Source organism: Procambarus clarkii, chromosome 25, assembly GCF_040958095.1.
Source record: "Procambarus clarkii isolate CNS0578487 chromosome 25, FALCON_Pclarkii_2.0, whole genome shotgun sequence".
Classification (NCBI taxonomy): Eukaryota; Metazoa; Arthropoda; class Malacostraca; order Decapoda; family Cambaridae; genus Procambarus; species Procambarus clarkii.
The window spans coordinates 3,309,625-3,337,383 of record NC_091174.1 but is presented as its reverse complement, the minus strand read 5'-3'; the positions used below and the strand labels follow the sequence as shown (position 1 = coordinate 3,337,383).

Below are 27,759 nucleotides of genomic sequence, written 5' to 3'. Positions count from 1 at the left end.
GCATACTCTCCTTCAACTATACCAGTACTTGAGGTGTTACCAAATGTCACAAGGTTGATGCGAGTTTCTTTATTTTCATTTTGATGTGATATTCATTAACAATTTGTTATGGTAACCTTGAGATAAACAATGGAATATTGGCCAACCATTCCCAGTTACTGTGTTGAATCGCTGAGCATGTGCCTTATTGTTACTTGCAAGGATGCTGAGAATCGCCAACCTTATTTTGTACAGCATAATAATTCTCAATGGGCTCTCAATCCTAGAATTTTAAATTGCCATTGTTATTGGCTATTTTCACTGTCAAAATATTGCCGTGCAATATACTAATAGAATTTGTTTCAATTATTTGTGTTGCATTATAAACAGTAATTTACCTGCACAAAGAAATCCCATTAACGTGACGTATCAACGAGGAACTCGGAAGTGGCAATGAGAAGGATTGGAACCTGTGTTCTGGGTACTCCCAAGGTCTCTTAAGGTCTAAGGTGTTTTGCTTGGGAGTACCCGGAGCACAAGTTTGAATGCTCTTTATGGCTCACCCTGGTTTTCTTGGTAAGTTACCTCACCATGCTCTCATGTGTTATCAAAGTACAAGTTGTTGCAACTTTAGTAAAGAATTACATTCAAATATTTGGTCAGATTAACATCAGTGTTTTTGGCATGGTTTATATGCTTAAACAAATATATAAATTTTGTTAATGGTATTGGGAATGGTGTGGAGTATCACAGTTCACCTCGGATAAATATTTTTGATCCAAGATCAAATTGCATATACTAAAGTTCATTGAAGATTCATCTGTACTCAGATTGGGATAATTGATTTCTGCATATTTTCCGCTCTGAATATCACAGGCAAACTGATTTGTTTCATATATTAGCAGGTTACATTAGGATATGTTTGTTAATAATTCCAAGTCTTACTTGTCTAGTAAAGAATTAAAAGACAAATGTACAGGACATTGAAGATTAGTGTTAGCTCAGAAGATTTTGATATTGTGAACTTGATGGGACCAGAGAAACTTCATTGTAGTATATCCAAAGGTTATCTTCATTAGATTTTTATAGTACTACCAATTAAGTGCTGTAGTATTTTTGTTGAATATATTTTTTATAGTTTTATCTTCAATACTGGATATGATGCATTTTATACATTCATATGCAGTAGTTTTATCTCACATGCAAATTAAGCTGTTTTTGTGGTTATTGTTATAATCATTATAAGAGTTTCTTAATATAGATTATTATTAAATCATTGTAAAAAGATTGCATGTTACTAGGAAAGTGCTGAAGATTTCACAAATAGTTGTTTCTTGATACCAAGTTGTAAAATTAGTACTGTTAGTGAAACTACCACAACCCTCCAAGTTGAGTGCCTCTTAGTTTAGAGTACATTTCACAGCCTTAATCTTAGATGCCTAGACACAATTGCCTTAGTAATGATGGTGGGCAGCAGGCAGTCTCGGTACATTGGTGGCCATCATCACAAAGCTGCTCTTGTATATAGCCTGTGGTGTGTTGCCACGTTGATGTGTTATTCGCACCTGACGTACTAACCTTGTGGTCGATGTATTCCACACGAAGGATATGTTGCTGTCCAAATTTAGTTTTTAGAGGATCATTACTCTTTGCAAGGGTAACACAAATCTGTTAAAACTCTAGATGTCATGTTGATCTTCAAGCAAATGTGTTTTGTGTCAATATTGGTTAACAATTTTTTTAAGATTTCTCAGGTTAAAGGACCAGTATGTCCAGTCTTGTAAGGTTAACGAGTCGTGTGACTTGTTAATGTTGTTCAGTCAGGTATCTTCATTGGTCAGATTAATGCTTATTATTTAGGGTCTTAGGTGGTTTGTAAATCATAAAAAATTCTTTTATGTTAAGAACTTGTGATATTTCATTATTTTGTTAGTGAAATATAAAGTTCTGATAGCCTCCACTTGCCAACAAGAAAACAAAAAAGCAGCATACATTATGGCTAACCATTCCTCATTATTCCACTATCCTTAGCCACCAGAGCTTGACCTTCCATTGTATTTTTATTTTTATGAATACTTTATTTTTAAGTGAAGATTTTTTTATTGAATTATATGTATTAAATTGAAGTTCTGCTTGGGATGAAACGGTATTTAGAGTTTTGAGTTTTTTTTTATATCTAGTACTATATAAAATTATTTTCCAGTTAGAGAGTTTAGGCAAGTGGCAAGCACAGAACACAATGGTGCAAGGACAGTCATATTTGGTAGGTGAACTAATGGTCCCAATTTGTAATGTCCATTGAGGGGAAAGTGGGGGGGGGGGGGTAGCTGTGGCATGGTAGTGTTAGCTTCATGTGGGGTTTGTGCTGGTTACTTACTGTATTTGCGGTCTATCGTCAACCTTTCGTCATAAAGATTTGACTGATTCACAAACTACAGTGGGGACCTTGCTTGAATTGCCTGCAGTGGAATGTAACTTTTGGTCTGCATAAGAATTGATTAAAAGGACACATTCTTGGTTGACTGGTATATAGTGTCTACTCCACCCACTTTTCTTCATAGACTGGAAAATTTTGCGTAATTACAATTGAATAATGGCCTGTATCTTCTTAACTCTTCCAATGTGCATATCATTCTCAAATAAATATAAATATAAATATAAATATATATATATATATATATATATATATATATATATATATATATATATATATATATATATATATATATATATATATATATATATATATATATATATATATATATATATAATAAAATATTATGTATGTTTTAGTGTTGCGGGTACAAAAGTGGGGGGGGGGGGCTCGCATCAGCTTTCTCAGGGCTCCAGTAAATACACCATTTTGAAACCAATTCGTGGGCACGGTTCCTAAGTGTGAAGACCCAAGTACTGAATGAGCAAGAAAGCTGGCACGTGCAGCACAGCATCTCTTAAAAATGACAAAATATGTAACTATTATTTTTTTGTGGTGATAGTACCATTGTGCCCAAGTTATAAATTCCGATATCTGTAAACACAATTCTGTTTATGAAGTTCACAGTGCTAAGCAGGAAGCCACAGCACTCTGCCACTCTTTGGACCATCTAAGCATCTTGAAATGATTCTTGAGGTTATCTTGAGATGAATTCGGGGCTTTTAGTGTCCCCGCGGCCTGGTCCTCGACCAGGCCTCCACCCCCAGGAAGCAGCCCGTGACAGCTGACTAACACCCAGGTACCTATTTTACTGCTAGGCAACAGGGGCATAGGGTGACAGAAACTCTGCCCATTGTTTCTCGCCGGCGCCCGGGATCGAACCCGGGACCACAGGATCACAAGCCCAGCGTGCTGTCCGCTCAGCCGACCGGCTCCCTAATAATAGAACATGATAGTTCATGTTCCTGTACAAAATAAACTTATGAAAAGTTATTCATTTTCAGAATTTAGTGACCAGGATTCTGATAATAGCATTGTGCCTAGCATTAGCGATGTGTGTAGTATGTTGGGAGGAAAAATTTTGCAGAGTGTAGCGTTGTCAGCTGACTACCGTGTAATTATCTAAGTGTAGTTGCAGGATAAGAGCTACGCTCGTGGTGTCCTGTCGTGGCGCAATGCTATTTGGACTCGCCAAACCAGTTGAGTGGTTTGTTATGGTGCACAAAAATGTAGATCAGTATATATATCATGGATTTATAGTGTAATACATCAACAGTATTTTTTATTGTTCAACGAATATAATATTTAACTGATATTAGTGACAAATACATCTGTATGTGTACCAATATTCAAGCGATACGTATGTGTACCAATATTCAATACGTTCTAAGATAAAAGTAATAGTAATGACAGCCCAATACAACATTTCATTTTAAAAATCTTTCATTTGAAAAAAGTACAGCATTAGAAGGAAATTTTATTTTTTTATTCTTGCGCACACAGCGCTGTTGGTTATTAATAGCTCCAACTCGTAGTGGTTAATGTACACCTTGTTAGTTTTATAAGACAATCATTCCCTTTACCTTCCCTATTTAGCTTTCACAAGTGTAGCAGCATGATAGACCTTGGTAGTTTTGGAGGTTTATATTCATGTCGTCATTTCTGCAAATTACTGTTGTAGCAATTCTCTTTGGCCTGAAAATCAGATATATTAGCCTACTTGCATTGTTTTGACCAATGAGACAAATTGCTTACCTTCAAATGTTTTTCCCAAGGAGCTTCTTTGATGCTTTTTTTGTGGACAACTTCACTGTTTGCTGTTGTGGTAATTTCTTTCTTATTTAGCACTGCTTTCAGCTTGCAATTGCTAGTGTGCCATATTGGGCTCCCAGGCAGGGCGTCAAGTTCTCTACTACAAACACTTGTGCGAGGATGCATGTCATTCTAACCACCCTTGACACTGGGAATCAACTTATAAAATTATATTGTAGAACTATTGGGGTTGATCTTTGACACCTGCCTGTCATGGTCATTCTCTGTCCATTACATGCAAACTCAATGGTCCAATACTCTTACCTTACTCAGTCTTGTCACATACCTCCGAAGGGGCAATTAATATATGACAAAATACTATATAGTAAAAGTCAAAATACAGATAGACAAAAATACTGTCAGCCTTGTGTCATCCTTTGCAGATGATACAAAAATCAGCAGGAAAATTGCTCCTGTACAAGACACTGAAAACTACAGGCAGATATTAATATAGTCTTTGATTGGGAAACTGAAAATAAAATGATATTTAACAGTGACACATTCTAGGTGCAGTACAGTACTTAGGTATGGTGGAAATGAGGAACTTAAACGGAACACATGGTACAGGACACAAGCAGACCTACTCGTAGAAGGAAAGTAACATGTAAGAGATCTGGGAATTGTGATGGCTGACCCGACATTTAGTGAACATAACCGAGCAAATATAGTGGCAGACAAGAAAAGTGACAGGATGGATTATGAGAGCATTAAAGTCCAGATACCCCACAGCAATACTAATACTATTTAAATCACTGGTGTTGTCCCATCTTGATTATTGTTCAGTACTTGCTTCCCCTTTTAGAACAGGAGAGAAATCTGAATTGGAGGGAATACAGAGAACATATACAGCACGCATAGAAAGAATAAAATGTCTACATTATTGCAACCGTCTCTAAGCTCTAAGAATGTACTTGCTGGAAAGGAGATGAGAAAGGTATCAAATATTATATACCGTAGTACCTCCGTTTTTTAATTTAATCCGTTCCCAGAGACAGTTCGACAACCGAAAACTGAAACAAACTTTCCCATAAGAAATAATGTAAATTGAATTTGTTCCACACCCCAAAAAATATTAACCTATAAATACACTTTTTATACATAATACTACTCATAATTTGTAGTCACAGTATGTACAAGTACAGTATATCTTACTTTTATTGAGGACTTGTTGGTATATGGAAGACAGGGAGAAGCCCCCCCCCTTCCTCACTGTCTTCCATACAGCAAGGTGTTAGAGGAGAAGAGGTGTTAGTGGAAGGGGAGTCCTCTTCCATTATAACATCAGGCAGTGATGACTTCTCTGGGGTACGCTCTCTGGCACGTTTAGCCTGCATACCACTAGGACTTGCTTGTCTTACTAAGAATCTGTCTAAAGACACTTGTTTTTCCCTACATTTTAACACTTGTCTGTAGTAAGACATCACATTATCAGTCAAAAGGTCAATGCAATGACCTGCTACAGCTTTATCTGGGTGAGTTTTTTAAAAAAAAACTTTGCAGTTCTTCCCATACTTCACATACAGGTATTTTCCTAACGATGAAAGGACATCCTCTACTGCCTCTACTCACAACTATTTTCTTAGGTTGAACCTTACCACTGACTTTCTTGTTCAAATTCCCAAAAATCCGAAAAACACTGAAATTCTTTAAAAAGCATTCGGGTGCGATTGTCACTAGGTGGGAGCCACTGGTAAACTGAGGCGCGATTGCCGTGCCACCACGTGCTAGGTCGGCTATATGCGTATCGACAAACTCGTTTCCCGAGGCAAAGCTCGTACCCCGATTCGAATTTTCCGAAGAAATTGGGCTCGTAACCCGAAAAGTTCGTAAATGGGGGCATTCGTAAGCCGGGGTATCACTGTACTGAGGGAGTTATACTTTTAAAGTTTCAGAATATGAGGGTGTATTTCAGTTACATGGCTGAGAACAGATTAGTGTTGATTATCTGCACGTAGCCTCTTTACCTGCCACACTCACAATATGTTGGGGCTCCCCCTCAACACACTGTTATACTTGTGCAGCTTTTCCACATCCCAAGCATTTGTTGCTGGAAAGTTGAGAATGCCTTGAATGCATTAAATATTACATTAAATGCATTTTGTCGAGTAAAAAGTTAAAGTTTTTTGTTTTTAGGTCTCTGGTACCTAATTATATTTTTTAAATTTTAATATGTTTTGTAAGTTTTTATAGGCATGTAACTCCACATAAATCAGGGGCCTCCTGTCCACAATAAACTATTCACTATAAGATAAAATAGTTCCTTGTGGCCTCCTTTATATCGGAACAGGAAATAGGAAATTCATTACCGTGACTGTGTATCAGCCATATTAGGTAGACTCGTGATCATTTCCTGAAATGGAAACTTACTCCTAATATTCAAATTGTTTTTAGAGTAATGCAACAAGGAGAGTAAACATAGTTGAAAATGCTATCTAAAATTAGTCTATCTCAATCTTGGTGTTTCTCAACATTGCCATCAGAATTTTGTGCTCCTCACTATAAAGTTATCTTGTTCAACTCGCACCTTGTCAGATGCTCAGATTTCCAATATTATTTTAATCTTTGGACAGCTGCTATGGAGAAATGGTCATTCCCACCTATTCACAAAAATAAAATAAAAATATAAAATATAATTTTTCATTATAGAAATATTAACTTGTATGCAAAATGTAAGAAAAACATGAAAATAAGTGAATATTATGGTTTCACTGGATGGAGTTGCTCTGCAGGGCTATGTCTGGCACTTGTAAGTGCCATTGACCAGACCACACACTAGAAGGTGAAGGGACGACGACGTTTCGGTCCGTCCTAGACCATTCTCAAGTCTATTGTGAGATCATTCTCATCGCCTTGTAAGTGCCATTTGCTCAACTATGTTGATGCTTCCTGTTTTATCCTCGAATTTTTCACCGATTGTTGTATTACTCTTTTTTCTTTATTTACATCCACAGAGAGGTTTACTATCCATATTTACATCATACATGTAAAACCCAGACAATAATTGTTTAAATCGTAATATGACGACCGCATTTCCCTAGTAACATACATGATGATGATAACCACATGCGTACAGTTCAGTACCATGAAATGGTAGCAGGAATTTGTTCGTGGGTCAAGTAAAAACTCCATTACGTCCACATAGACCAATTATATCCATACTGTATTTGCATCATACATGTAAAACAATGACAATAATTGTTTAGTCATATGATAACCACAGTTCCCTAGGGATCATCAATAGATGATAACCACAGCCTAAGGGTAAAATTGTTTTTCATAAGTTCCCATAAGTCAGATGTCTAACTACACACTTTAGTTAATTTGATTTATTTAATATAAGCTTACATCTTTCTAGTCTCATTGGCATCTTAAATAATATAAAAGTACAGTACCTTACCTCATCTGTAACTTTAATAGTGATATATATAGCCATACTTGCTTAGCACTTTTTGATTATTTCATTCTGGCGGCATATAACCATGGAAATTTCACCATAGAATGTTGCAATACATTACTGTAGGTGATTATGGCCAAATATGTAGTGGTGGTGTTGGTATGGTACATCATTACAGTACATGTGTTTTTAATGTTTGTTTTGAAAATTCATTCTATTTGGATTTTTACAGGAAATGGTCACATGTCTATGTACCGTAATCGTGTGTAAGGGTCAATGTCTACACTTGGATGTTGTTGTTGTTGTTGTTAAAGATTTGCTACCTGGAGCAAAGTCCCAAGTAGCACGGGCTATTGTGAACCCGTAGTGGACTATACACGTGGATATTAACTGCATCTATAATGACGGGGCAAGGGATGGGAGGGGGGGGGGGAGAATATCAAAACCTAATTACATACCATCAAATGTGACTCATCCCCATGACCTACCGCGTGTCCCTGAAACAAGGAATGGAAAAAGGCTTTGACTCGATTACATATTGGCCATGTTAGATTAACTAGGGAGTACTTGATAGAACAAACGGCTACACTCTAAATTGCCTTGTCCCATTTTGTCCCTCATCTGGTTGAATGTCCCAATTTTCAGGATCAGAAATTTGTCTGTATCTGTTTCTTTGAATCTTTCCAAAAAATTCCTCAGGGAAAGGGCCTCTTTTGATACTGATCTTGTCTTTATGCTCTCATATTGGTATCCTGAATGATATTGAAACTGAATATTCCTCAAGAGTGCAATATAGCCATCTTGACTTAGCACGGTTTGATAGTTACTTTGCTACATCTTGTGGAATCATGAAGAGACTAATACCCATTTTTTTTTATTTGGGTGATCATTTTGCTATTGTTTGAGAATTTGGGGCTTAATCATGCATATTAACCATTCATTGAATTCTGTGTTCATTTCACCATCGTCAGGAACTCGATAGCTCTGCTCTCAGTGTAAGTGAAGCATTCTTTCTCTAGTTTTGTCTTGTAGTAGCAAAAAAACAACGATGTTAATGTTTCGAGTTTAAATACAGTACAGTATAGAATATGAAAGAATTGAATTTCATGTTACTATGGTGAAGAAGTGTGATACACAGTACTGTGAAACCTACCGTTCTACCAAATGTGTTCGTAATTAGTACAGTATTTTTTTCCACGTTGATTTGTTTTGGAGAGGGCTTAGGATAGCTGGACAAAATGAGAAGGTAGCCAAAGATGCGTTGAACATGTACTGGCCAAAGGTATACCCCCTGCTGTTGCTCGAAAAGCTTAAATTTGTATCACCTTACCTTTTTCTTAACCTTAATGTGGAGGGACTTCATTATTCATATGTATGGTTATTTTTGAGATTATGTAAAGTTTTTTTTTTTTATATATAACATTTGTAATTATGTTCATGTCCTCCGCCAAGCTTGTTGTCTACATGTGTATGCTCGGCACCAAACGGGTATTGCATATTAAACTGAATTCTTTTGCTCGTCATAGACTAGTTGACATTAGAATGTGGAGATGTGTGCCATACATCCCATTGTTTTCTGTAACAAAACTTTGAAATCTGCATTAGCGTATACAGTACCAAGTTTTGTTTCTGTTCTCCACTCATATATTTTGTATATTTGATGTAGAGATTTCCATTGCTGTACAGTATATTTAACCCTTCGTGCAACCTATTTCTTACGTCACAAAGAGGAGGATGTATCTGGATTATTGAATTTATTGAATAAATTTTATAATAAAAGTTTGTATTGTATCACACATGGCAGTACTAGCTCACATGAAAGACTGGTCAGTGGAAAAATCGGTGAAATTTGTAATCATCTTGTACAATACAACTGTATTACTCGTGATAAGCCGTTGCAGTTCAGTTGTTGCTAGAATGTAAGGATGTTATTACATGTTATGATTTGGCATTGTTAACCAAAAAGTTTCAAAAGTGCTTCAATATGGAAGTCTGTTGCCTATTTCAACCACTGCTAACCCAATAATTCTTTGCCCCACTTTCCCTCCTGATGCTAAATAGGTACATCTTATTTATTAAAGATCGTACTGTATTGAGACAATCGATTGGAGCAATATGGTAACTGGAAACAGTGACCTGGGTACTCCCAGCCATGCACCTTGTCCCCTTTACCACAACAAGGTAAAGGTTATACAAGCTGTAATTCTGGTGAATCCACAGGACATGTGGCAGCACCTACTGATGCCAGTTAAAGTTTTACATATACAACTCTCGTGCCGAGAGTACTCAGATGGCCGGCTCGGGTCACCACGTTGCTCCAATCGATTCTCATTTATATACTGTATCATGTTATTGTGATTTCCTTGTAAAGGTAATATTGTTGAAATTTCATTGACTTTTATTGGACTTACAAGTCGTCCTTTTGAAAATGTTTAAGCTACTAAGTAACGTACCTCCTGTATATGTTCCAGAACTGTGGCATTTTTCATTGTGGATAAATTAACTGTCATATTGTCAGTTTAATATATGTAACAAAAGCTAAACATTTTTTAAATAATTGTTTCATTAAGTGTGAGAAATGGCTGGTTTCTAGAAATCATTGTGAGTGGTGATCAAAGCAGATAACTGACCTGCTGGCTTGCAGGATATTTAAATTATTAACTGGTACAAATATACTGTATGTTGTAATTAAATTGTTTTAAATTAATGTTTTTTCAATTTTTTTAATTAATTTAAAATATATATTTACATTTTGCATTTCTGCTATATAACCATCCTTTCATCTTCTTATTCAAAATGGGTGTCTCATTCCAGATTTTACTTATATCTACTCATTCGGTATAGTTTGTGTGTGTGTGTGTTATGCGTATATTTATTGTAGGTGTGTCTGTCAGATGAAATGTGCATACTGTAAATACACACTATACATATAGGCCATGTGAGCTCTAACCATTCGTTCAGAATTGGAATTCAAAATGTATAAGGTTCGGCATATTCATATTGGGAGAGATGGTCGTCACCGCTATGGAGAATGTGGTAAACGTCTTAACACTGCAGGCGAGGAGTCACAATAACGTGGCTAAAGTATGTTGACCAGACCACACACTAGAAGGACGGTCCAGGACGGACCGAAACGTCGTCGTCCCTTCACCTTCTAATAAGGTGAAGGGATGACGACGTTTCGGTCCGTCCTGGATCGTCCTTCTAGTGTGTGGTCTGGTCAACGTCTTAACACTGCTTTCTTGTATGAGCAGTATTGTGATAATTACTAGACCTTGACCGAAATTTAAATTTTTCATTCAATCGGAAAAACCTAGTCATGAAGACTTGCTTCTTTCACCTAATCATGGTTCAGAGGTTCCCCACGTATTTTTAGGTGTAGCATGTTGGTCTGACTTTTGTAGCTAGCATGGCAGAGAGGATAATGGCAATGTTTCTTAATCTAAATGAAAAGTTCAGAATCCATTTTAATTCTTGTGTGCAGGCGCACTTTTTTTTTTTCCCATAAAATATTTGTTCATAAATGAGATCATTTATCCACTGAGACTGACAGTACAATGACAGTCTTGCTTCTTGTTAATTGGTGTTTGATTCCATATTGTTCAAGTGGTTTGGGCATCATTCCTGCCTTTCATCCTATCCAGCTTAGTGCTCTCTCCTCATAATTATCTTGCGTACTGTACTTCACAAATGAGCGTGGTTGATGATTGAATACTGTGGAAGTTTAATTTTTGTATAATACGATTTAAACAAGATAATTAGACACCACTACTCAAAGATACTCATAGCTATATTCATGTACTCTATCAACACATTGGTGTTTAAATAGTTATTCATTGCCAGTTTTAGTTCTAAAGCCTCAAAATAAATTTAAACTGGGGAAATCATTCACAAACGGAAGATAAAATTTTAAGTGCGGTCATATTCCCAAGGTATTTGGAGACATTGTGATGGGGGGGGGATGGGACGGCAGCAGTATTTTACAAAACATATTATAGTAAGAAAATATTAAGCCTCCCTATTTCTTTACTTACATGAATGTTATTTTAAATTGGGAAATACATAACAAATGTAAATTATAAAGATAAACCTTATATATGAGAGGGAAAAGAAAGTAACTTGCGCAATAAATTCTTGTGCACCACCTCCTGAGGTGGTGGTGGTGGTGGCCAAGACTGTCAGTAATTTCCAAGCGTTGTATGATTGTATGACAGTGTGCTGGGAAGATGGGACACCATGAGCATAGCTCTCATCCTCTAACTACATTTGGGTAATTACCATTATTTTAGATTTCTATGACTTAAACAAGCCATCAAGGTGTGTGTACAGTATTTAATAAAGGTTACAGGGAATGGGCGCATAATACAACATGGAAATCGTATCTCACTCACCAGATTAGCTGAGTTTTCTCAAATAGTAGTGAGAAAATACGGTAAACAACTTCAAAACATAACTCACCTCTCGCCCCACATACATCCTCAATCAGGTGATTGCAGATCCCCTCTTCTGTGGTGGAGGTGCAGGGATGCTTCCCTCATGAACGCGAGTGGGAAAACTTTAAACACAAACATTTTCTCATAACTAAACATACTTGTGAACACTAGCAAAAGAAGCATTGATATTAACATTAACAAAATAAAGGGAACTGATATTTTAACTAAAAACACCACTTTTAGCTTAATGAAAATAAATGCTAAACCTCACATACCAGTCATAACAACACGAGAGAAAAACTAGAAAAGGTGGAAGCATTGCTGTTCTGGTGCTGGAATGACTAAAGGTAAGAGAATTAATATTTGCCAACCCCGCAAGAAAGTGATATTATGGGATTGAAGATCTGCAATCAGGATGATAAACTGATTGATGATCATTATTGCCTACAGTTCATCAGCAAGCAACACATGGACTAACAAAGAGCTTGAGGACAAAAAGATAGGACATTATAATGAGAGAGATTATAATAAAAGCAGAGAAAGGTAAATCACTTATTGATTCTCGATGACTTCAATTTGAAAGCAATAGACTTGGAGGCCTAAGGGGTAAGAATGGAAGAATTTTGGACTGGCCAGTTTGTAAACCTCATCCTGGAAATATTCATGTATCATGTTAAACAGGCTACAAGAACGAGAGAAGGGTTCCATCTATTCTGCATTTGGTTTTAACCAGAAGAGATATTTAACATTCGGTACCTTACTCCATTGGCCAGGAGCAACCATGTCCTATTGGAAATAAAATTTACCTATGCCACAATATCTCTAGTGGCCTTTATGAAGACAGGAAGCTGGCAGCTTGTCATAGCTCCCCCCCCCCCCATTTGTCCTGATGACTTTATCGAGCTAGATTTTAAAATTCAGCCGTTTTTCTACATTTATTGCTTCAGCTAGTAGGCAGTTAAATGATTTATAACTATGGGTGGAGAAGCATCTCCTGTTAACTGTCTAGCATTGTGGCTTCTCGAGTTTGAAACCATTGCTCTTTGTTCGTGTTACATTTGAAAAAGTGGTGTGGATTAATATCCTCCAAATTGTTCAGTATTTTAAGTTTTAATGAGATCAGTCCTGTCATGTCTGGTTTGCAGTGTTATTAGCCCTGTGGCTCTCAACTATTCCTGATATGAGAGTTGACTTAGTTCAGGACTAATTTGTTGCCCAGTGTTGAACTTTTTCCAAAGCATAAATGTCTTTTTGATAAGGTCTCCATGCTTGGATATAATAATCCAAATGGGGCATACAGGGGTTTATACAATTCAAAGTTTTATTTCATTTTTTTTTTTTTTTTTTTTTCCCCCAGCTTACAGTGATTGGTGGATTCTTACTCCAAGGTCCTTTTCTTCATTAAATATGCAATGCATTGTAATATAGAAAAGAAGGAAAATAAAACTGTTGAAAAATTTGATTTCAAGAGAGGCGAGTATGGGGAACTGAACAAGATTAGTTCAACAGAAAATGTAAGGGCCAGAGAAAAGGAAGAGGCCTACCCTTCAAACATATCGGCAGTACAAATAAATAAGAAACGACTACATGACAGTGAGAAGAAAAATAGAAAGAAAATTTGAGGAAACAGGTAGTAGACAAATGTAAGAGAGTTCCAGGTCTCTCTTCTATAAATATATTAAAATCAAGTGCATGTAAAGGATAAAATCTAGAGATTGAGAACAGGGGAACAGGACCACTGACAACGAAAAAGAAATGTGCAAAACACTAAATGAACAGTTCCAAATTGTTTGTGCAAAATGAGTGTTTCGGACAACTAGACATAATGCCAATTCCAGAAAACCCCAGAGTACAAAGAGGTGTGTCAAAACGAAGTGGAAAATTTGCTGAAGGGGCTCGGAAGAAATAGTTGTTGGACCAAATGGAGTTTCACCTCAGCTGCTGAGATAATGTTCAACCGAGTTGAGCAGAACACTTCAATTGTGTGGAATAAAGTCCACAGGAATCTGAGCAGATATTCAGAAATAGGCAAACAATTCCATTCTACAAAAAAATGGTAGCAGAGAAGACCCCGCTAAATTATAGCCCGCATCATTAAAAAGTGTCGTACCTGTACTGTAGTCAAAACACTTACAAGGACACGAGTAGAACATCTGGAGAGTAATGACATAATATACAATGTGGTTTTAACAGAGATCCTGTGTATCAAATCTAGTTAGTTTTTATTATAGAGCCAGAGAGATTTTACAGGAAAGAGATGGTTGGGTTGACTTTATCTATCTGGACCTTAAAAAGGCTTTTGGCAGAGTTGCACACAAGCGGTTGTTTTGGAAAATGAAACATGCTGGAGGGAAGAAAGGGAGACTGTAGACACAGATGAAAAATTTTCTACCCGACAAAGATTAGAGCAGTAATCAAAGACATTGTATCTGAAGGAGTGTTACTAGCGGAGTACCACAGGGTTGAGTTCTATTGCCAGTACTGTTCATCATCTACATAAACGATCTTCCTTCTGGTAGATCGTTTATGTAGATGATGTAGAAGATCATACAGATCTACATAAATGATTATATGCAAGATCTTCTACAGAAATCATAGATTTATGTAGATCATCATTCAGAATTATATGAACATGTTTGCTGGTGATGCTAAGCTACTAGGGAAGATAGGAAACCTTGATGAAACCTATGTTGTTATGCCCTTAAAAATTATCTAGATGAAATTAGTGCTTGGAGCATCATGTGGCAAATAGAATTCAATGTGAATAAGTGCCATGTTATGGAATGTGGAATTGGAGAAAATAGACCAGCCCCACACAGCTTACAAATTATATTGAAAGGAATTGAACTCTAAACAAAGATCTATGAGGGGTTCTGGATAGTAGACTGTCACTAGAGGAATACACAAAGGACATTGTGCAAGGAGCATTTGGTGCGCTTTCCAACTTCAGAATCGCTTTTAATTACATTAATGGTGAAATACTGAAGAAAATGTTCTTGACTTTTGTGAGACCAAATTGGACTATGCAGCAGCTGTATGGTGCCCATATCTCAAGAAGCACATAAATAAATCTGGAAAAGGTGCAAAGACATGCTACAAAATGTCTTCCGAAACTAGAAAAACAGCTGTTACGAAGAGAGGCTAGTGGTGTTAAATATGCCAAAGCTAGACAGAAAAAAAGGGGATGTGATCACCACTTGCAAAATACTAACAGGATTCGACCAAATTGACACAGAGGAATTCTTGAAACCAGCAACTTCAAGAACAAAAGATGATAGATTCAAGCTAAGGAAACAAAGGTGTCAAAAAAATATAAAAGTTTTCTTTTGCAAGCAGAGTGATAGACGGTTGGAACAGATTGAGAGAACATAGTGGAAGCCAAAACAGTCAGTTTCAAAGCGTTGTATGACAGAGTACTGGGAAGACAGGACACCACAAGCATAGCTTTCATCCTCTATTTACACTTGCAGTTGTGCTATGACAATTATTCTTATTCTTGTTGAGCCAACTTCAGCAATTCCTAAAACACAACCTTTAGGGAATTAGACACCCAACCCCCACACGTGGAAAATAAAGGAAGTGACAATGTTTTGGTCTGTCCTGACACTTACCGAAGTTGTCACTCGTTTTTCAGGTGTGTGGGTTGTCTAAATTTGAACCCTATAATTGTTAAACATGTGGAAATGCATAGTTTTGCAATGTTATCAGCAATGTAAATTATATATATATTTTAAAGTCTTTATTGCTATTTATAGCAAGTTTTGTCATTTCGTATGTTACTTGTTTGCCATATTAAATGTTAGCCTTGGAGAGTTATTTTCAAGTTTTATTATTGCTCAATGCCACAATACAAGTGAATAATTGTATTCATATTTGTGAAATGCTAAATTCAGTCTTGTTTTAGGAAATATATACAGTACAGGTAGATTACACTACTGCTACATGCTATAAAAATTATTAAATAAAATAATACAATATTTCTATACCTTTTACAAAAGTACACTTAAATTTAATGCATTTCTAAAAAAAGTATTGTGTACTGTACTTTTTTTAACGTGTAAAGTTTGATCATCTTTATGGAAAATATCAGTTCATGAGGGGCAGAGGCCAAGTAATGTGTAATTTGCACGCTCATCTTAAGAATGAACCCTGTATATCCTTTACTCTTCTCCTTGCTTCATTAGCAGTGTGACTGACTTATCATTTTGAAGACGTAGGTTATTTACATGAGATTGTCAGCATTGGTCTTGGTATAATAGTGGTAATTAAAATATATAGATATATATAGTAAAATAACCTCTACGAGCGTAGAATTCAGGTATTTGTGTTTTGTGTCCGAAATGCTCAGTTATTTTATTAGTTTCCCCCTTCCTTAGAACTGGTACATTACCATAACAAAGAGTGGCAAAGGTTATACATTTATATTCCAGTGAAAGGCTGCTGCCTTAGGGAGTGTATAGCACTGGTGACTAAAACTGTCATTCTCACAGTTCACACATACAAAACACAATTCATAGTTATTTATAGAATATAGCAGAGCAGCATTCAAACAATGTACAAATTGTTATGCAAATTGTAGAATTATCTATGGTATTTAGAATAAAATTCATGTGTCAAATATACTTCAAAAGTATCACATGTTGTGTTTGCTTCTCCAATTCCATGTATGTGTTTATAGTATTTTTAATTGCATTATCAAATTGTCTACAGTACACTAGGAATTTTTTTTACCAGTGTGTTAAAAAAAAAGACAAATGTATTGGTAATGCCCCGATGAGAGTTGGTTTGATGACGTGAGGGGACTTGTGTGCAGTTCTCTGGCAGTTTAGGGTGGCTTGTACTTCCCTTCCTTGCTGACCATGAAGGTGTGCAGCAAAACATCGGCTGACAAAGGAGTCTCGGTTCAGTCAGCAGACCACTTGCCGGAAAGGTCGCCCTGTGTTGATGGAAATGGATGTCCAGGCTGGGACGTGTGCGAGGAAAAAGGGGGTTTGCACTGGTGTGGATGAATTCATTTTGTCATTGTTTAGATCAGTTGTCTCCTATTGTAGAGGGAAAGCACCATTAGGGGATGAGGTTCCCTGTCTGTGCCAGCTTCTTGTTCTGTCCTATCTGCCACTGCCATGACAAAATTAAGACTGTCTTTGAGTACCATGGGCACTTCATTGTCCAGGTGGACACGTTCACCTATACCCCTCTCATGGTAAGGGTTCTAGCTCCTACATACTTTATAGCTAAAATTACTTTTGACGATCATACCCTGCTTATCTCGGTTGTCCTCGAGCGTCAAATGTTCTGTCTAGGAACGTGTCCTTTTCCCATGCCAATGACATAATTGTTGGAAGCTTGGTCCTGGGGCTTTGACTTAAAAAAGTGCAGTTCTTTTTCCCTCTTTGTGGAGTGTTCTGCCATGTTAATTCTGCTTGTGCTATTTTACTGGGTGCATTAAGTTTAGTTGTGACCACCCTGTGTTCTCATGGACCTCTGATCACGGTAAATTGGAACAATCCATTGTTAATTTGAATGTTCATATCTAGTAATATGTATATTTTATATTCTTAGATGAATAAAACTGTTTTTACTGTTACACTATATACACACACACACACACACATGATATATAACTACACTTTTTGTGCACCACAATGAATTACAAACATTGTGTTGAGAGTTTATATACTCAGAACAATAATCCAAGGTCAGCCTAGCGCCTAACAGCAGTGTGGTTGGAGCTGCCGCAAATATGGTACAGTACAGTACTATACATCTTTACGTGATTATTTCAATGTCCCTGATTTTTTTTCGGTAATATTATTCAATATTGTGTAATTTAATTTTACATAATTAAATATGTTGAACATTTTTATGCTCAAAATGTATTGCTCATATCTAGTGACATGTATATTTTATAATCTTAGATGAATAAAATTATTTTGCTGTTATTACACTATATACACGTTATATACATTTACTGTGTATATTTTTATAAACAGTAACGAACTACTAAGTAATTCTCGTGTATGTGGTGGTGATAATCTTAGTACTATACAGTATATAGGTACATGCTACGACCAGCTGATTCAAGCAGCCACTTGACAGAACAAAATACCCAGAAATACACTGTGTACATTGCTATTATCACTTCGAACATTGATATTATTATCAGATTCCTGTGACGAATTCATGAATCTGAATAATTTTCCACAAGATTATTTTCTGATGAAACATAGTCACATTGCATGATGCGTAGATTTACAAACCTCAGCCGTGTGTCTGTCTCCTGCTGTGAACATCATAATTAGTATTGTGTTCACTTATATCTGAACCTTGAACACATGGTAATTATTATTACACTCGGGATCATCGATGACACTATCAATGCAAAATAATTGCAGTTACTTATCTTATTCATCATTATTAAATAGTGCTGTCACAGCACAACTTGTGCAGTTGTGCTGTGAGCTGGAGCTGCATGCACCAGCCTTTGTTGTTGTGACATTAGCCCAGTGTACCCACGGGAGTTTTGAATCTTATGATATACTAATGTTCATCGTATGTCAGCTGGCACCCCTCCACACCTCACACTGTGTTGGGCCGCGCATCACTCTGGTTAATACATCCCTGACTGTCACGGGCAATTTAAGGATTCATGACAATCATATTCCTGATTGTGATGTGCAGTTGAAGGGTTAAAACCTCTTCACCATCCATCACCTTACATAATCCTCATGAAGCTTCATTTGCTGATAAAAATGCTTTAACATTTTTTTTCCATCTATCCTGGAACTTGTTGTTTTGTATCATAAAAAGTGGTTTTGGTTACTTTGTATTTAACACACATGATACTCCTATGAATTCCAGATTCAACTTTTTATGAAATGTAATTTATCAGTGTTTCCCTTGGCTTCACTGCTTCTTGAAGCTCATTTCATGCATTATTTAAGCCATAGTGTCAGGATGCTTCATATTTTCAGAGATATATGTAAAGGGAGATTTTCAATGGCCGTGGCTGCACCAAAACTGGGTCGCAGATTACATATTATCCAAAATCCCGAGAGGTCCTAACTCGAGTGACCTGAAACGAGGACAGGAAACCAGAGTTGGCTTGTTGAGGGTCCCCACCCATTTGCCCCCCTTGTTGATGGTACCCCCCCAGTGGAGTACCACAGGGTTCAGTTCTTGCACCAGTAATGTTCATCGTCTACATAAACGATCTACCATAAGGAATTCAAAATTATATGAACATGTTTGCAGATGACGCTAAGATACTGGGGGACGAAAAGATGCAGACGATTGTAATGCCCTTCAATTCGATCTAGATAAAATAAGTGCTTGAAGCGTCAAATGGCAAATGGAATTCATTGTGAATAAATGCCTTGTTATGGAATGTGGAATCTGAGAAAATAGACCATGCATAACTTAAAAACTATGTAGAAAGAAATTACAGACCTAATACAGAATGAGACTTAGGGGTGGTTTTGGATAGTAAGCTGTCGCCATAGGAACACGCAAAGAACATTGAGAGAGGAGCATACGAGTCGCAGTCCAACCATTCCAACTTGCTTTTAATTATATGGATGGTGAAATACAAAAGACACTGTTCATGACTTGAGACCAAACTTGAAAATTTGAATATGCAGCAGTTGTATGGTGCCCACATCTCAAGAAGCATAAAGAAACTAGAAAAGGTGCAACAGCATGCTACAAAATGGCTTTCGGAACTGAAAAACATGAGTTATGAGGAGAGAATGGAGGCGTTAAACATGCCAAAACTAGAACATTAGAAGAAAAGGTGATATAATCACCACTTACAAAATACTAACAAAAATTTAGCAAATTGACAGAGGAACTCCTGAAACCATCAACATCACGAACAAGAGTGCACTGATTCAAGCTAAAGAAACGGGTGCTGAAAATATTTGAAAGTTTTCTTTTCAAATAGTGGTAAACAGTTGGAACAAGCCAAATGAGGAGACTAAAACCATAGGCAGTTCTAAAGTGTTTTGTGACAGAGTATTGGGAAGACGGGACACCACGAGCATAGTTCTCATCCTGTAACTACACTTAGGTAATTACTCCCAGCCACCCATCCACACAAACTGACACCCCTATGCACCTCCACTACTCCCCCCTTTCCCTACTATACTGTACTACTCCATGTGGCTGCCGCACGGATGTTTGCGCTGCCACAAAATTCAAAGGGACGCTCCAGTAAGGTAGTACAATGATTTTATGCATGAAAGGGGAGAGGGTACATTGGGACCTGGGAAAATGTTCGTATGGATGAATGTTCACAAGATAATGTTTATTCAGGTAAAAGTACATATATTCAAAATGAGTTATAAACAGAATGTTAGATTTCTAGATAGAGCTAGTACACAATATGCCTAAAGCCACTAATACGCACAGCGTTTCGGGCAAGGTGTGGGAAAAACACTTGGACTAAAACTTAAAACTAATCGAGATAAAAAGCATAAATTGAATTGAAAACAGAGGAAAACAGAAGAATGATAATTACGTGATGGATGGAACAGCAGCAGTAATTTTAACTAAATAAACAAAAAGACTACTATTTTCTTTGTTTATACATGGCAGATATCAGCAGTTAAACAAGTTTGTCAATAATCAATATTGTTTGAAAATAGCAAGACATGGATTGACATTTAGGAGGTAAGGTAGGTCACATGGAGTTTATTAGGTAGTACTGTACTTAATTCTTCTGTTAAACTGGTTGAGAGAGGTACAGTCTTTGACATGATTGGGAAGATCACTCCACATTTTGGGTCCCTTGATTTGCAGAGCATTTCTAGTTTGGTTAAGTTACACTCTTGGAGTATCAAATAGGTATTTGTTTCTAGTGTGGTGCCCATGGGTTCTATTACAACCTTCTAGGAAGTGTTTAAGGTCAGGTTTGACATTACAGTTCAAAGTGTTAAACTGTGTACAGTATATAGAATACACTTGAGAGGATGTGCAGTGTAAGGCGAATGTTCGTAAAATGGAAACTCCCAGCACTGTATTTCATCAGAAAGCAGCCCGTCCTCCAAAATTGGAGGAGCTAAATGTAACAGCACAAGTAAGTGTAATTATGTACTATTCCTAGCAGTCTGGAATTGTACTTATTTTCACTTAGTATTAAACCATACTGTCAGATACAGTGGAACCTCGAATAACGAATTTAATCCGTTCCGGCGCCATGGTCGTCATGTGAAACTGACGTCATTCAAAACGAATTTCCCCATTTAAAATAATGGCAATCAAATTCATCCATTCTACCACCGAAAAACATCAATATGATATTCAATGTTTTAAATAATGGAGCAGCCTACCTTACATACACTGAACAAACTTTCATGACTTTTTTTCTCTTTAAATTTGTTCAATTTTTTTTTTGTTTTCTTTTTTTTTAGTTCGGTTCGTTCGGTGTTTGTCAGGTAGGCTATTCCATGTTTCTTAAAAAAAAAAATGAAAAAAAAATGAATTTCAAAAACAGAACAAATGTCAAAAAGGTTTGTTCGGTAGGTAGGCTGCTCCATGTTTCTTAATAAAAAAAGAACGAAAAATAAAAAAATAGTTGAAATTGAAAAATGGACAAATGCCATATATTGTAGGTTTGTTCAGTGTTTGTCGGGTAGGCTGCACCATTATGACAATCTTGTGTTTCAAATGTGTTCCATTTGTTTTGTATTTTTCATTTATTTCTCAATAATGGAGCAACCTACCCAACAAACATTGAACAAACCTATGTGGCATTTGTCCGTTTTTCAAATCGTTTCAACTGTGTTTTTTTATTTATTTTTTTTATTTAAGAAATGTGGAGCAGCCTACCTGCTGAACACCGAACAAAACTTTTTGACATTTGTTCTGTTTTTAGAAATTCTTAAATTTTTTTTAAGAAATATGGTGCCGAACACCGAATGACCCTGTTTGACATTTTTGTTTTTTAATTTCATTTTGTTTTTCTACAAAAAAAGTCAATGCTTTGCAACATCCCAGCATCAATAGTATCTTTAATCAAAGAAAAATAATTTATTTGCATTGTTGGAGGCATCCGAGAATGTGTGAAAAGCAGCGCGACCCCACCATGTGGTGGTGACGTTATTCAAATGAGCGCTCGCCTAACGAAACGAATTGTCGGCGATCAGGGCGCTCGTTGCCCAAATTGCTCGCCATTTGAGGCGGTCGTCACTCAAGGTTCTACTGTATATTGTAAATATTTGAGTTTACCTGTAAAGCTGAATAGAAAACCACGACCTAACCTAACCTTCTTAGTGTTTAAAGATAAGCATTTTATTGTTTCTTAATTACAATTAGTACTTAACCTATAGCTATAATGATATTACAGTACAATTTTATAAAACTAATAAAACAAAACAATATTACAATACAATGTAAAGTAACTCGGTATGTTTTCAATTTTTTTTATAAAATCTCTATTGTTTAATAAAACTGAAAAAGAAATTCCTGATATTTAAAATTTGTGTACTGTATAGCGAATTGAACTTGAAAACTTCATCCTAAAATTCTGAGTTTCTTAACAGAAAACAAGGAGAATAAATGGGGAGGTAAATGTAATGGCACAAGTGGAATTATGTACTATGCCTAACAGTCGGGAAATGAACTTATTACACCTAGTATTAAACTGTATTGTCAATTCAGAGGATGGGTTGCAGAAAGAGTGCTAGTATCAATGCCACAATCCTTCACTAGGTCAGTCTAGTTTCATCACCACTTCTCATTTTTTTTTATGCAAAAGTTATATTTTTTCTTAACTGTTGTACTTATGCTAATTAGTGGGTGCTACGTGACATCTTTCCCACTCAATTAGACTGAAAAACATAAATCGTTTAGAATCCAAACTATCGCCTAAGAGTATCACACAAGACAAATATAACATTGAGAAAGCATGAACACAACTTCAGCCCAGCCACGACTTGAGCCCAGTAAGTGCAGTATAGAACAGTATTTCTGTATAAAAAAAATATCTACTGGTATGCTGGAAAATTTGCTGAATTGTCCAGTGCATCCAATGTCGCCCATATCTGCAACTGAACATAAAGCTTCCAATTACAGTACCCTGGCATTCTGAACAAACAAGTAATGTCCATCCAGGAATACTGTTCACAGTCGTAGTGATTTATTTTTTAATTGCACAAGACTATAACCATAGTTAGTGATTATATATATATTTTATTTTATATATTATATATAATGTCATCATTTTGTCCTGAGTGAAAAGTATGGCACTGAAACACATTTGTCATGTGTTAGTTATTACAAAGTTATTTTTAATGGAATCTGGTAAGTCACCTTACCAGAGATTCTTAGATCTCAAGACAATTGTCAGCAGTGGGTGTACTCTGAATATACATTGCAGTTTGTTTATCATTATTAAATGTATTTTTTAAGGTTATCAGTATTATTTATATTTATTACTGTATTTGATAAAATGTCAGTATTTTTAAAATACAGTACCACACAATTTGAATAGGCTTTGGGCAAGAATGTACTGTACATGAATGAATGGTTTCTAAACTGTAGTATTTAACAGTGTTATGATGCTGACATGTGGCATATGGTAAAAGATGGAACCAAATTTAAAGTATATTTAGGAATTAAATTTTGTTAATTAAAATGTTTAATGTTAAGAATATTAAGTCTTTCAATACTGTAAATGTAAATCTATTCTATATTATCATGTTGAAACATTAAAAAGAGTACTGTATGCTGAATATATTTGTACTGTATTATATTGGAGAAATCTTAAAATGCAGTACTCCTAATATGAGGCCATGATACTCGTTCTTTTCCATCGTAACTTACCAAATGTCGCACTCGTTCTGCTAATATTTATTGCTTCTATACAGTAATTGGCTTTTACTGCTTTGGCTTTGCTTTTGTATAATTTTTTTAAACCTAATGTCCTCTATTAATGGGTTATTTAAATAAATGGAAATACTGTACATGTCTAAAAATACTGTAGTTAACAAATCTAAAGAAAAAATCCATATAATGATTTGAGCCCAGGAGGAAATCATAGTGGAGCAGTGTAATGGTTAAGAAATTCATTAGCTGGGGCAAAGTTAGTCACATTTTGAGAGGTACAGAGTATTGGGGTACATAATCCAAATCCCTTTTTCTCTGTTCCAACTTCTTCAGATCATTGACCTTTTCTCACAGATTGCAGCAATGACCTTGCAACCTAAAGGTGTTCCAAGCAGTGTGCTGTCAGTGGACATGATGTCTAAGGCTTCTGGTAGAGTTGATTACACTACATTATTGACTTCCTAGTTGGACGAAATTATTTCAAACGTCGAAGGGTTTTGAATGAGACCCTAAGAGTCTCCCCAGGACTTCACCTACTGGTGCCTTTCATAGTACCATCATCCAAGAATCAGTTGAGCTCTCTGGTCAGTCTGCTTGAGATCTCAGGAATAGCTATGCAGAAGAGGTAGAGTGCATGGGGGGGGGGGGGGTGGTCTCCTTGTCGAATTTCCTCTGCTGACCTTGTTCTCACCAAATAGGTGTGTTGAGTCTCTGCTGTTTCCTGCTGAAATGAAGGGAAAAATAATTGGGCAGTGTTTTTGAACTGCTTTGGGAATTACTTCTCTTTTCAATGAGTTGAAAGCATTTTTTAAATCTAATTAACTACAGCCTTATCTTTGGGAAGAGAATTGATATAGACTCATTCCGCATGGGACATATGGATGTATGCACATATATACAGTACAGTATATATTTATGTACTGTGACATTGTCATTTTTGAATGACACTGTCATTCATATATGTACTGTATATGTATGTGTGTGTAATTACCTAAGTGTTGTTCAAGGATGAGAGCTACGCTTCTAGTGTCCTGTCTTCCCAGTATTCTTTGTCATGTGAGGCTTTGAAACTACTGATGGTTTGGCCTTCCCCTCCTTTTCGCTTAACTTTTTCCAAACATCTACAACTCTGTTCAAACGAGAGAACTTTCTTATAAATTTTTGTCACCTTAGTTTCCTTAGCTTGAATTTGTGACTGTTTTATAAAGTTACATGTTTAAAAAAATCCTCCTTTTCTATATTTGTCAGTTCCTTATTACTAATTTGTATATAGTGATCATATTGCTTCTTTTCCTCCTATCTTCTGGCCTTAGCATGTTTAATGCATCCAGCCTCCCATAGTTCATGTTCTTAAGTTATAGGAGCCATTTAGTAACATGTCTTTGCACCCTTTCTAGTTTATATTCATCTCTAGATACTAAGTCCCTGACTCTCCCTAGCAATTTAATATCTGGACACATAATTATGTAACTCTGTAGTCCCTCTGGTAGACCATTGAGTACCTTGAGGTACTCTGCTATTGATATTCTCTAGTCAGATCGTTGCCTCTGATCAATGCTCCCATTTGTCTGGTCAAATATTTATCATACAATTTAGAAGTCTGCCTGCCTCTTCTCCGATATATTGTAACTTCCAGAAGTCTCTCATGTGTGGGACTCGAAGGCTGTTTGTTTATGTCCAGGTATATGTAATCGGCCCATCCTTACCTTGCAATATTTCTGTGACTCTTGTAGAAACTAAATTTGTTACGCATGATTGTCCCGCTTGAAACCCAAACAGACCATTTGTTATGATGTCAATGCTTTCTAGGTACAGTACTCTGTCCATTTGATTATTTTCTAGTGCTTTACTACCATACTTGTCAATGATACAGGTCTTTAGTTAAGAGGTTCTTTCCTATTTCCATTCCTATAGATTGAAACAATGTTTACCTTTTTCTAAATGTCAGCTAGATTCCCTGTTTGAAAGATAATTTGTGATGTGGCACTAATTTTTAATGCACATTCCTCTAGTACCCAAGGTGAAGCTCCATCAGGCCCAACTGCTTTGCTTCTTTCTTGCTCTCTGAGCTGTTTTTCTACCTCATCTCTAGTCACTTCCATTTACTTCTAAGTTTATAGAAAGTTGATTGAAAATCAACTTTGAAGTTGATTGAAATCTCATTCCTCAAGAACACACAATAGAACTGTTTAGTGTTTCATACATTTTCTTTCCAGTATCTGTGAGTCTGTTTCCCAGTTATAATCTTTTAATTTTGTCTTTCTCCTCCAATTTACTTTTTCTGAATATAGATATGGCCAAGTTCCGTTTTACATTTATCTGCATTTGCTTTCGCAAAGTTTCTCTCTCTCTCTTCTCAGTGCTATGTACAGTAGTTACTTTGTGCCTTTTTGTAATACTGGTACATTTTAGGGTTTGGTCTCTTCATACATTGATTCCATTTTTTCTTTTGTTCTCTGGCTGTCTCACAATTCCTATTAAACCAGTCCTGTTTTCTGCATTTGTTTCTTAGTTTTAGTATTTGTGTAATTACTTTTTAGTAATTACCCAAGTGTAATTACTGGATGAGAGCTGCACGTGTGGTGTCCCGTCTTCCCAGTACTCTCATCATATGATACTTTGAAACTACAGTACTGATGGTTTTGGCATCCACTGTGTTCTCACTTATTTTGTTCCAACTAACAACTGAAAAACAAGACCTGCTAAGAGAGGCTAGAGATGTTAAATATGCCAAAGCTATAAGATGGAAGAAAAAGAGGAGATATGATCATTACATAATTCTGCTTACAAAAGAGAAGTTTCTTCTATTTTTTCAGCACTTTTGTTTCCTTAGTTTGAATTGAATCTATGACCTCTTGTTCCTGATGTTGTAGGTTAACAAAAATTTCTGTATTTTTTTTTCAACATTTGGTTAGTATTTTGTATGTAGTGATCATATTGCCTCTTTTCCTTTTATCTTCTAACTTTGGCATATTTAACACATCTAACCTCTCCTCATAGCTTTGTTTTTCAGTTAAGAAAGCCATCTAGTAGCATGTTTTTGCACACATGTCAAGTCTATTGATGTGCTTCTTGTGATGTAATGTGCAGGAACAATGGGCTCCATAGCTCCTGTATATTACATTTCGATCTCAGAAGCCATGACCATTTTCTTGAGTATTACACTAACCATGTATTTAAAGGTGTTTCTGAAGATGGAAACTGTATCATATCACTTTGTCGTTTATATGGTTCTTTAGTGATGGTAGTTCTTGTGATGTTGCAATTGAAAACTGCAACATATTGTTACAATTGGAGGGAAATAGCACACACATAGAACTGGATGTCAAAGGGAAATGTGTTACTGATATTATACCATAGGACACAATGTGCTATTGAGTTGAAATACTGCACCAAATTGGGTGACGTCTTTGATAGGGTAGAAATATAGAACTGAAATACTAAACTGGGTAAAGATATTGTAATGTAACCTTTATCTACAAATAAAGCTGTCTGTCTTGACTCTTTTTACTACAGAATATGGATAAAGTTATTTAAATATTTTATACAGTATTTAAATTTAGTTTCTGCTCCCTGAAGGTGAAAGGATCTAACAAATTGCAAGCCTCAACCAGAGAATCTAGAATCAGAATCTAGCTCTCTCGAAAGAGGCATTGGGGGGTGGGTATAACAGATCAACCATTTTACTGAAAGAAAACACACACATTTGCTGATGATTCCAAGCTAGTAGGGAAGATAAGAAACTTAAACGATTGTCATGACCTTGACGATGACCTGGACAAAACAAGTGTGTGGGGCAACAATTAGCTGATGGAATCTAATGTGAATAAATGACTCATTATGGAATGTGGAATGAGAGAAGAATAGTCTAGACTGCATAC

General features: G+C 36.3%; 1 protein-coding gene across 1 annotated transcript in view; it reads left to right on the top strand.

Annotated features, from left to right (window-relative positions):
* LOC138368334 (PR domain zinc finger protein 5-like) overlaps window positions 1-27,759 on the top strand; it is a 51,299-nt gene that overhangs the window by 17,613 nt on the left and 5,927 nt on the right. The window contains exons 2-4 of the mRNA XM_069330860.1: window positions 1,734-1,803; window positions 2,183-2,242; window positions 24,212-24,279. Coding sequence (XP_069186961.1) covers window positions 1,734-1,803; window positions 2,183-2,242; window positions 24,212-24,279 — 198 coding nt within the window. The remainder of the gene's footprint in view (window positions 1-1,733; window positions 1,804-2,182; window positions 2,243-24,211; window positions 24,280-27,759) is intronic.